The 12,443-nt window shown below is 40.6% G+C and overlaps 1 protein-coding gene across 1 annotated transcript in view; it reads right to left on the bottom strand.

The window, feature by feature from the left end:
• Positions 1 to 1,942: 1,942 nt before the first annotated feature.
• POLB (polymerase (DNA directed), beta) overlaps positions 1,943 to 12,443 on the bottom strand; it is a 10,944-nt gene continuing 443 nt past the window's right edge. The window contains exons 4-14 of the mRNA XM_010283783.1: positions 11,860 to 11,934; positions 11,288 to 11,346; positions 9,753 to 9,802; positions 9,291 to 9,342; positions 7,415 to 7,469; positions 7,255 to 7,327; positions 6,692 to 6,762; positions 5,654 to 5,740; positions 3,581 to 3,645; positions 2,841 to 2,980; positions 1,943 to 2,213 (exon numbers count right to left, since the gene is read on the bottom strand). Of these exons, the coding sequence (XP_010282085.1) occupies positions 2,119 to 2,213; positions 2,841 to 2,980; positions 3,581 to 3,645; positions 5,654 to 5,740; positions 6,692 to 6,762; positions 7,255 to 7,327; positions 7,415 to 7,469; positions 9,291 to 9,342; positions 9,753 to 9,802; positions 11,288 to 11,346; positions 11,860 to 11,934 (822 nt within the window). The 3' untranslated portion in view covers positions 1,943 to 2,118. The remainder of the gene's footprint in view (positions 2,214 to 2,840; positions 2,981 to 3,580; positions 3,646 to 5,653; positions 5,741 to 6,691; positions 6,763 to 7,254; positions 7,328 to 7,414; positions 7,470 to 9,290; positions 9,343 to 9,752; positions 9,803 to 11,287; positions 11,347 to 11,859; positions 11,935 to 12,443) is intronic.

Below are 12,443 nucleotides of genomic sequence, written 5' to 3'. Positions count from 1 at the left end.
CCATAACCTTGAATAAGCAGCAACAGTGCATCCAATAGGCTGACACAGTGCTAGGACACTCCCTTCCCTTCTCCCTAGGCAAGCAGGTTAAGCGAAGATTAGTTTCTTTAGTTAAAGTCTAGATGCCTCGAACGTTTCCACCTGGTGTAAAAATTACCTGTAATGTTTAACGAGGCTGCAAAGAAAGCAACTGGCCCAGTACATTTCAGGTTCTCCGTTACTGGAGGTTTTTGACAGCAGCCAACTGACACAGGTGTGGTTTAAAAATTCCACTTCAAGACCAGAAAGGGTATTCCAAAGACATGTACCCCATTTCCTCTCCCCATTTTCTCCAGTTATTGCAGCGCTTGCATATAACATCCTTGTCCAATTTTGAACTTGAAATCCTATGGAAAATTTTTAGTTATGCCTGGCTTGTGTATTACACTCATTCTTCTCTAGTCACATAAAAGCATAGTATTTCAACAGCACCAGTGATAATGACTTTGCATTCTATAACTATGTGTCACGGTGAAACTTCAGCACTGGAATTTCAGACATTTCTGCCTTTTATGTTTCTCGCTAGTCTTCGGTGTTCCAATGATATATTTTTAAGCAAAAAATACTGGAGCAGCTAGCTGTGCAACTAAGTGTACACGCAGTCTCTTTTTGGCCTGATTTGTATGTTCCGAAAAGCCTGCCTCAACACATTTGCTGGCTAGCGGGGAGTCTAATACATTGTTTTGTGTAACCAATATTAAAAGTTTGTTTTATACTTTCATCTGTACAGTGGGGGTGGGAAATAGACTTTTAGGTGTTTCTTTCCACCCGCCCCCCCTTCAAATACACATTTGAAAAGAGACACAAACTTACACAGTCTGACATCTAAGCGCTGTAAGAATAATCTTACAATAATTATGACACTTAATATAAGTGCTGTAAGAATAATGCTCTCCTAATAAAATTCTTCTAGTCTCCCGATACATGTATGTCGTGGTTCAGCCCCAGACAGCAATTAAACGCCACACAGCCCCTCGCTGCTGGAGGACAACGTGAAACAAACCGGTCTCATACTGAAGCTTCAAAACTATTTAAGTTTTCTTAATTGTACAACGACAGTACTAATTCAGTGCCATGGCCAAATCTGATCTATGGTTATTTATAGAATGCCTGCTGCTACACACAGATGCTGTAGGTTACATAATCAAGCAATTTACGCCGGCAGCTTGTGTTAGCAAAATGTTCATTTGAGCATTCCAAGATGCTCTACAGCCATAATTACTCAAACTGCATTAAAACAAACCCATACATACTTACTCCATTACTTAAGGAGACAGTTTGCAATGATTACACAAAAGCAATGGTTTTACTTCCAAGTCTTTCAACCTCAACAAAGTAAATAGCCAAAAAAAGTTACATTATTTCCTACAAGAACTGCCTAGTTTTTACATAATAAGCAGTGATGTTTGCACAGAGTACATCTGTGTGTATGATATTAAAACATGGAATGTTTTGATGATCGCAGCCTAAGGGCTACTAAAATTATTAAAAAAACTAATAGCTTGATCACCACAGGTATTATCAAATTAAAGCACACTGCCTTTTATAGAAGGCTAACATTGTTTTGTAAGACTTTCCAGTGATTCCAAAGAACCAGCATTAATTTTGATTGACAGCCACAATTTTCAAACCAAGCTGCAAAAAATTTAGTAAGATGAAACATTTTGCCTTTATGTCAGAACTTTCTGCTCCACAGGGGTTAAATAGAAACCTGTGATTTATCACCTGAAAGACAATATGCTTTGTCTAAGGGGTCTGACTGCCACACCACCTTCCCCACAGGTTTTTCTAGTATTGCACCCATTCAGTTAAACACAGTAAGTGTTTTAATCATTTGGGGGGGTGGGGGGGGGGGGGTGGGACAGGAGAGGACTGGAAGGAAGGTGCAGGAGGGAGAGATCGAAATGAGATCTTACAGGATTTAATCTTCGCTGCACTTTCTGTGCTAGTGGCACGGTCTTGCTTTAAACATCAGTAACATATACTTTTTGCAGTAACATCCAAAGAAAGAATATGCATTTTGTATGTTTGTAAGAAGCTATGAAATCATCTCTCTACATTACAAACCTAGACAAGCAGTTATTCACTCCGATCCTTTGGCTCTCGGTATTTCCACTGGATATAGTCAAAGATGTCTTTTTCACACTCTACTGGTAGGGCCTCCCCAGCAACTCCTGCAAGCAAATTACAGATGGTATTTGAAAGGTAGAAGGTTTATGCAATCCTGAAATGCCAAATACCTTGCAAGATTAACACAAAACTGCTGTTAAGTAAAACAGACTTAAAAAAAAAAGCCAACAAAAACCAAAACACCCCCCACATACTTTATTTTATACCTTCTTTAGATACCGATTCTCATTAGTGTCAAAGGAAATGAGGTAATGAATTAACTTTGGGGCCACGTGGTTATGCAGCTAAATATATTTATATTCATGTATATATACACATATATATAGTCAAGCCCACTCCAAAACAACTGAAGGACAAGACCTATCTTGTGAAAACAGTGGGAAACCACTTATGTGCTCTGCATGACACTGAAAATACAATCTTTAGGTCAGTAAGACTTTAAGTAGATTAGGTGGCCCAAAGAGGTAACTGTGCCACAGTGCTGCCTATACATAAGCAGGCTGCCTCTTCTGGCTATAAGTGTCCAATACCAGAAAGGACACAGTGAAAAATTTTATGAACTACAGAATTTAAACAGAAGTATTTCCAGTACACTGAGAAACTAATTTAAGGAGAAGATCAGACAAAGCATGTAACTAGAAAGAATACTCTGTGAAAAGGCCCAGACTGACCAGTGACACCCAAGGGACGGATTGTGTACTCATTGATCGTGAAGCCCATTTCCAGAGCATGAGTTCTCATGTTCTTATTGAATATATCACTTCCTGTGAAATACAGTACACCACAGTAATACTGATCTTTGGGGATAAGCCTAGAATAAAAGTGGAAGAAAAGTACAGATTTAGAACAAATATATAAGAAAAAAGTTACAAGCCGTTTGTAATTCAGCCATTCAGACACTGTTGGTCTGAACACTAGGCTTACTTCCTATTTACGTGCACACATTCTGCAAGTCTCTACGTTTGATCTTCCCACAACCCAGATGCAAGAATTAAATGAATTGTGTATCAAAGAAAGGTTCAGCACATCTACCCTGACCCAGAAGTTACTGCTGTTCAGCCACTACATGGTTATGGTGCTTGCACTCCTGCCAAGAATTAATGTCAAAGCAGTATGATACAAGTAGGTCACAATTCTGAAACTGGATACAAAGTCACGGTTTAAAATACAGCATTCTTGCTAATAACCCGTTGTAGATACTGGCAGTTGTACAGTGGCTTCCATACTGCAAAGGAATTGGAAGTCTAGTAAATGCCAAGTTCTGAACATGGTAGTAGAGATTTGATTGCAGAACTTGATGCAAATGCCTACTATGTAGCAGACAGCTGAAGTAGGGTTTTTGGTTTGGGTGGGTTTTTGTTTTGTTGTTTTTTTTGTTTGTTTGTTTCTTTTTTTGTGTGTGTGTGTGTACCGGATATCAATTCTTCTATGTGGATAGGCTGTTCCATCTTCTTTATTTGGCAACTGACAGACACCCTGTGAGGAAGTAAGGCAAGCAAGAAATTAAAACTTAACTTGAACAGATCTGAGATCAATCTTCACCTCCCCACCCCTAAACAATCCTCAGTCATCCTGGAGAGCAAAGTTAAATTCCCGCTGAATTGATTAAATATTTTACTAGAACAGCTGGATGTCGTAGTACCGTGAATCACTGTGTTACACTCCTAAGAGGACCATAGTTCAATGTAGCATATAACTGCTTAAGTTTTTATTAAAACAGGAAGGATCACAGGACTTCTCATTTCCCATTCCTCTGCCCTAATTATTATCAGGCTCTTCAGTATGCACAAACATCAGCAATTTAAGGAAAATGCAGATGAAGCTCAAGCTAATAGAAATTAAAAAAAAAAAGGAAGTTGTTTTCTTGAGAAATCCTCTGCCACTTTTCATTTCAAACCGCTTTGTAATCTTCACGCGATTCACGTCAGCCTTTTCTTTTTTTCCCCTAGTCTATGATCACCTTAAATGACAATGCAGTAGGGAGCAGGAACATGAACCATAAAGAACAAGGAGAAATGTTTACAGATTAAACCATTTCAGCTTCATGCTGAGACTTCTCCTTCTATTCTTAGATTTATTTTGAAAGCTTAACATTGCTTATGCTTTTAAAGTTATGTTGTCTGTTTCCTTACCGAGACTTGCTTTTCTCAGATTCTCAGCTGCAGTCCTATTTCCCTTTTTACAACATTCCTTTTTTAGCTTCCCCTTTGAAGACAAGAGCTATTCCACAACTACGTAAGACTGACAGGATTATACAGAGCAAATGGTCAAACTATAATGAGCTTGTCAAACTGTGAATGGAAACTGGGAATGCAGGGCGTCTCTGGTATTGGCTCACAGACGTACATTTAGCTTTAAACCCATAGGCTATTCACACCTAAACCATTTGCAAGAATGAGAGCAACTTTCACTTATTCCTCCTAAAGATCAATCCTCAAAAAAGCCATCAAGTTTCATGCCCTCTCAGAGTGCAACACAACCTGAAGACAAATTCTCAAGAGTTCTTTTAGCTGTTATTTTAAGCAGAACCTAAGCAACAAACAAAAAATCCAAATAATTAGGTGCTCCAACAGCACCTTTCATCTTGGGAAAGCGAGTATCTTTAACTGTAGTATTATATATTTAAGTATTTATGCCTTCCAAAAGGCTAGCTGACTACGGTATCTTAATTCTTGAATAGACATTTGTAAGTCATGGACCTTTGGTGAACCCTCCTGCAGGACCACTCCTCTGAGTTTCCAAGGAATTCCATAAAGCCAGTATGAGTGACTGACAGGAACTAACTAGTCCTCATTTCCACTCAGTATTGCTTATGGTTCTACACTTCTCTGTTATAATTAACTTTTAACCAACCTGTAACACCAGGATACCTGGGGCCTGTAAAGGAAACAAAGTGAAGCAAGGTAACACCCAATCCACATGTTGAGGAAAAAGTTTTGCTGTGAGCAAGGAACCTAACAAAATGAACATTCTCACAATTCATTACTTTCTTTAGGCATCCCACATATTGCCTACTATATCCTGAGTCTAGCAGCTTATCCATTAAATCTGCTCTGCAACAAAATTGACAAAAAAGATGACAAAAGTATATTATGTATTAGACAAAGCAAGGTAAACATAGGCCTGAGATCAAAGATAGTCTTTCCAAGATCTTGAGGGCGGAATTACAAAAGCAGTCACTGGTGCAACCAAAATAGTGAGATTGTGCCAAGGTTCTAGGGAAAAGCAAAATAGAGACACAATCGGCATTGCGTGATGAAGGTTATGTCAGTTGAGTTCAGAATACTGAAATCTTATCATGAGAGGTTCATTAAGAGTTAACTGCAGAAAGTTTTTAGGGGGGGGAAGGGGAGGAATTAAATTTTTTTTTTTTTAAGAAATCACAACTCCAGCAGTCCAAACAACATATCCTGTATATATCCTAGCTTCTGTCAGGAAAGGTAACCGCCCCCCGCTATGTCCCTTACCACTAAAAAATCCTTACCATGAATTTGGTATCACCTTTAGACAGCATATCTGTGACAAAGTGGACTTTTTCCAGTTGTTCTACAACTTGACGCAGAAGTTTTGACTAGGAACAGTGACAACATAGAAGAAAAAATTACTTCACAAATAACAAGAGTATCTTACCCATTTGCCAGACAATGGCCTACATAAGTACAGGACATCACTAACATTGTATGTATTATTGTACATGAAATTTGACCCGGGGGGAAAAAGGTAACAATAATACTGAGAAAAAGCTAGTAAAATTACAGTTATGCAATATAAAAAAAATTTCCACCAAAATCCCCATCTCTGATTGCTTTCATTGGAAGTGATCGTTGGAGTTCTGACTTGTTTCTTGGTTTGAGTTTTCAACTTTTAAGCAACAAATCTATAGAAGCAACACAGGAGATACAACCTGTCATTAAGACTTCTCCATAGTTAGTCCCAAAAGATTACAAGGGCAGCAGGACATTTGCTTCTTGTCCAAAAGATTATGGCTACATAAAGAGATACTTACTCTACCTTTAATCCCTGCTTTATCCAGCTAGCTATTACAGTTCTACATTGTAAAAGCACATGAATTTGAGGGGGCAGGGGAAGTGTGTGTGAAGGGAAGAGGAGGGACAGAAGGGTAAGAGTAAACACCCTGAATAGTTCTGCAACAGGAACACAACATAATACATGGAGCTGAGAAGTGATTATAACTCCTCATAATTAACATGGTGATCAAAGAGTTTACTATTACAGTAACTAAAACATGAAAGAAGCTGCAATACAAGTCTGAGACTACATATCATGGCCTCAAGTTGCGCCAGGGGAGGCTTAGATTGGATATTAGGAAAAATTTCTTCACTGAGAGAGTGGTCAGGCATTGGAACAGGCTGCCCAGGGAGGTGGTGGAGTCACCATCTCTGGTTGGACTTGATGATCTTGAAGGTCCTTTCCAACCTAGTGATTCTGTGATCTTCTGAATTTAAACATACCCTTGTGGAAGTAACGCATATTACTGATCCACAGTGGCAGAGAAACACACCTGTTTGGATGATTCAGATGTGAAACTCGGATGGGTTAGCAGAACATCCATATCGCCACTTGACTCTGCACCTAGGCAAGTAAGGAGCAAAGAAAAATCCCTCCGCATATGATGAAGTATACTAACATTGGTGAACATCCATCTAACCTCTTCCCATAAACATGTTTTTCTACCAGAAAAACAGTCAGTCACTATTCAAGAGACTTGTGAAAAGACAATCTTAAAGTAAGAGCACCTTGTTCTTCCATCAAAAGGTTTGTATCCCCACCCATCAGAAAATACCCAAGAATTTCTTACTGTACTCTAAAGCAATGAAGCAGAAATGTTGTTAACATAAAAACAAAGCAAACAATTCACATGTTACAATATATTACGCTTTATAGGGGCAGGGTGAAGAAGGGAGGATTTATGCAGGTGTTTTGTCACTGAACTGACCAGTCAAGACAATATTAACAGGAAAAAGTCAGGTTCCAGCATAGATTTTCTCTCTAGAAGAACAACATATATAGTAATGAGTCTTGCTTATTAGCCCAAAATAAACAGAACAAGATCAGAGTGCCAACCTCGTCTAAAACTGCCACAGACTGTAGCAATATAGTTTGGATCCAGCTTCTTTACCTCTTTCAGCACAATTTCCTACGTGAAAAGGGAAGATATGTGTTTAGAGGTGTCAGTCATTCATTGGCCATCAGTGCCTCACATCCTCGACAACAACATTTTTACCTGCATTTGCAGCATTTCTTCCCTCGGGATTCTTTTCTCAAAATCTTCAAAGTATCTGCATATATAAAAATAATGGTGTTTGAAAGAGTGGCAAGGGTAGCATTTAAAAATTTTAGTCAAATAAATGTGTATCAGAGGAAGGAATACAACTTATATTATTGTCACATCACAAAAAGCTCTCCATTCTCAGCAAACACAGATGCTGGAAAACATTTTGCCAAGCAATAGTAAAAACTCACAACTGCGAGTTTGACAATGCTTAGAAGATGATTTCATTGCATGTTATTTCCACCGTATATGAAGACCTGCTATGAGGTGGGAGTAATATTACTGTCTAACCAATTGGTTTATATTTACATAGCCCTGAAAATACAAAAGGTTCCTGACAAAACTCAGTCCACTGGCAAGCAGGAAGAACAGGTCCCTCATCCATGGTCAGAGGTGATCTATGTTGGAAAGAGCTAAATGGAAGCTTACAAGTCAAATACAGCTCCTGCTATCTTTGCATGCAGCTGTAAAAAACAGACTGCCAGCATGCTGCATGACTGTGAAGAAAAAGAGGCCAGGTGAAACAATGACACACCTGACCGGCAGGCACATTCTTCACCCCTCTGGCACCGGAACCGCTGACAGCAGGCACTGGCAGCTATACTGCAGCCTCAGAGCCACATGTTCCCCAACACCCATTACTCAGGCATCCCAATCCCAAGCTCTGCAGACAGAGCTTCTCGATATGGGACTCCTCCCCCACTCTCTGAGATCTGCAATGGAACTAGGTACAAGATGACCACCATAGAGCACTGAAACCATTCTTTCAGCTTAGCACTTACTGGAAGTTCTGAAGCAACATCCGAGCACAATGCTGGAAGCAGATCCAAGGGTAGCATGTGCACTAGCAACATGGATAGGTCAGGTGACCTTTCTTACACTCGCTTAACAGTGAAAGGTTTTCCCTTCAACGCTCAGACGTATAAAGGCAGGGATGCACACTGGGTTACGGGGCTCAGATGAGCAGTGGGAAAGCTACGATCGTTCTGTAACTCTTCTCGCTCACTGGCAAGGAGTTTGTCCAGATCACATATTCTGCATCTCTGCCACCGATGTGGAAATGCTAGAGCTGGCCCTACACAGAACCAATTCGGATATAAGGCTTTATGTAGTTCACTTGCAGCTCCTTGCAAACACAGCTATAATTCTTCCGGAACTAGCACACTGGAACAGCTACTCAGCAAGCAGCATTCAAGCTGGTAAGTACTGAGGGACACACACATTCTTTAAACTAAAAGAGGGTAGATTTAGACTATATATAAGGAAGAAATTTTTCACGATTGAGGGTGGTGAAACCCTGGAACAGGTTGCCCAGAGTGACGGTAGATGCCTCATCCTCAGGAACATTCAAGGTCAGGTTGGACAGGGCTCTGAGCAACCTGATCGAGTTGAAGATGTCCCTGCTCACTGCAGGGGGGTTGGACTAGATTACCTTAAAAGGTCCCTTCCAACCCAAAGATTCTATAATTCTGCATGGCATTCTCAAGTTCAGACATGCAAAGGTCTTACCTTGCTCACAGCATGTAACAAAAAATAGACTGGGCCACTTTTACGGTGAGTCCCAAGAAACATCATTGCAACCTTGCTAAAGTGATTCTTCATGAGCTAAGTGAAGGAGTAATTTGAAATTCATTTCAAATAATTATTAATTTCAATAATTAGAGACTAAGCCTACTGAATTTCAACCCCAATGAAACAAAAGCGCTGAATCACTGCTGAAAAGCATGTAGAGCACACAGAGAGAACAGAACCTTACTTGGCCTGTGTAACCTTACATTACATCCTGGTGTCTGAAGGAGTCATTAGAAAAGCTCCCAAGAAAACTTACTTCAACCCAATTCGCTGGTGATGCGTCAGCTTGTGCTCATTTTTCCTTAGATCTAGAAGAATTAAGAAAAAAAAAAAGTTACTTGAGGACTAAACATCTTACAGTAAGTTTCCACCAATGCAAAGAATACGTAACAAGAAAACAGCAATCTCAGGAGATTTTAAACTGGCTACTCAACAGCTGATAGAATGAGTACAAATGCATACAGCGCTTGCCAATAAAGACTTCAATAGACTGTTCACCTCAAAGCCAATATCCTTGTTACTTTCCACGTAATCTAGAAGAAGTTTACACTGGATATGTACGTAACGCCTTTAGCCTGTGCACTAACTTCAGCATCTTATACACTTTCCTCAAAGTCTAGGGCATATCTGCTTTCACAGCAATACTCTGCAACAGGCACCTTGACAGAAAAAAAAAAAATAATTGGAGCCTGAACTGAGGACCCAAAGTTACACTTACCTTCTAACGTCTTAATTCCTTCCTCTACAAACTTCCTAGCAGCAGCAGGACTGCAAAGAGACAAGGCAATCTGCCATCAGAAACGGCAAGAATCTTACAACACTGAAAAGGACATCAGAATTCACTATAACTGCCTAGGTTCTTTCAGGCCAAGACTGAAGTCGCTTCCGATGCTTACCCTCTTTTCGGCATACGCATTTTCAGTTTTTCCTTTCAATCAGCTGAGATGGCTATCCAAGGCTTGGCCTGCACATTTTTTAGCATTGATATAACTATATAGTGATGTATAATTGTAAAAAATAAACGAAATCTCACCAAGTAGGCAATATTGCTTTAGACAACAAAACTGAATGCATCATAAGAACTACTTCAACCATAATCAGCCTCTGAACTAGCTTAAGGCAACAGGAACACAAAAGCGTCTTTAGACACTTATTAGTGCTTCAAAAAACCCAACAAGGCTCCAGTTTGCAACCTATAGTACAGCAAAGCAGTCCCAGCTCCAGTCTGGTTGAAGAATTTGCCTTAAGCACAACACTCAAGTGAATAGCTGAACCTTTTTCCCCTTTAAGGGTCGGTCATTAGATTAATCTGCATGACTGCGAGGAAAGAACAACTTTTCAACTGTGAGACAGGCATTCAAGTAATGTTATTCCCAGATACCTATCCAATATCTCAAACTGCTGAGAACCACCAACCTGGAAGCATAGTCCCTTCCTGGGGAACAACTCTTCAACTACTGTGGAATCCCACGGTTACAGCTCCACCACCCTTAAAGACTTTGAATCCACTTCCTCAATAAAACTCTTACGTTACAATAGGATTGTCAGATCTTGATCTGCCATTTACCTCCTTTCTTATCCTTCCCTGCATCTCTTGCCAGATGCCAGACCCAGAGAGGCAACTTCCACTGTCCTGAGACAGGACAGAACCCCAGCTGCTTCTTCTGCATTCCATCCCAATTTCTCAAAAAGGCATTCTCAAATCCCTGTGTATTCTCAAACTTTGAGCACATTTTCCCTCAGAATTACTTGAGAACGCATTCCCTACCCTCAGTGGTTTCAAACGTTGCACAAGAGCCCAGATGTTTTTTGAAGGTTGGTTTGTTTGGTTTTGTTTTATTGCCCATTTCAGGCCTCTACTTCTCCTTTTACAAACACATGAAAGAGCACCATTGTCCCTGGGCCCAACTTCCCACCAAAAGTTCCAAAGAGACTTCTCAGTTCCACCCTTCTCAGTCTTTCAAGGTTCCATTCTTGACCCGCTCCTCTCTCCTTCCCATCTCAGCTTGCAGACAGGAGCTTCCCACTTCTGCTCCTCTACCGCAAAGCCTGTAATCGATGATTCTGTACCCTTTCTTCTCAGCCAGTCTTGTCATCACAACTGTGGTGTCTCAGTGTGGGCACTGCAGCATCAGCTCAAACTCATTCTCTTCATTACTTGCAGTCACCCAAAATCTGTTTGTAACTCCACCAAATAAACAAGGAGAAGAAAAAAAAACCCCAAAACCAACCAACCAAGCAAAAAGACTTTACCCAATCCCAGTAACTCGTGTCAGGAGATTGATAGATGCACTTGTATCATCTTGTCGAATCTGCAAAAACAACACAAACCAAACCCTTCTTTACTCCATTTGCAATAAACAAAGAAAACTTGAGAAGTTTGAAGTCTGAAGCTTAGTCAGACTCTGCTTTGGAAGCTCACTATAAACCAATGCAAAACACTACCAAGGGTAGTATTGTGTATCACAATATTGCCATACATACCAAGCCTGAAAACCGCCTAACTACCCATGCTAAGGTGAACAGCATGATTAAACCACAAAACTTCATGGTTTTCCGGAGTCAGAATTCCACTTCTCACAGAAGACATTTACAAGCCGATTATATAACCTCAAATACTTTCATAAATACACAGTTTTGAGGCTTTGGCTTTAGCTTCTCGTTCCCTGCTTTGTACTCGCCATAGACTCCATGTCCACCATTCCCAAGTTTGACATCAGTCTCTCCAGGGACAACAACAGAAATTACACAAAGCAAGCAGGCTACTTGCAAGTTACAAAGAAAACCAACTACTGAGAAATAGAGCACAAGGGAAAGAAACCCACCTTTTCCAATTTGCGTAGTTTCCCAGTGGATAAGAACTCATCTATCTTCTCAGCTATTTTAGCACCTACTCCATCCTAAATATTGCGGGGCAAGGGGGAACGGGGACACAAGTTAACCTCAAGATCACTTAAAGCATTACCTGTAGAAAAAAAAAGGAAAGCTCCCCAGAATTTAGAGTCCAGAAAGACCTATGAGGCCACTGAGGCAACGATAAAATATTGGATCGTAAGGGAGAACAAGAATTCAAGGGTACAACACAAGCAGTATAAACACTGTAATTCAAGAGCTATATTAAAAGTTTCCCCAAAGCGATAATTTTGAACAAGACACTGATTATTACTGGTCAAGTTCCCCAGATTTAGTGAAACAGTACAGAGCGCTGGGGAAACCTGCCACGACAGAATCCTTTTACATGCAAACGCTCAGCTGGAGCCCCCAGTCCCAGCTATGAACCCCGACAGCAGCCACATCGCGTCCCCGCCCCCGAGACACCGGAAAGAGCAGCTGGCACAGGCGGGGTCAGCCTCGCGCAGCCCCCAGGCTTCCCGGGAGCCCCCGGCCCCGCGCCCCCACTCTAGCTGCC

Source organism: Phaethon lepturus, unplaced genomic scaffold (genome assembly GCF_000687285.1).
Source record: "Phaethon lepturus isolate BGI_N335 unplaced genomic scaffold, ASM68728v1 scaffold30553, whole genome shotgun sequence".
NCBI classification, from domain to species: Eukaryota; Metazoa; Chordata; class Aves; order Phaethontiformes; family Phaethontidae; genus Phaethon; species Phaethon lepturus.
This window is presented reverse-complemented; position numbering and strand designations above follow the sequence as displayed.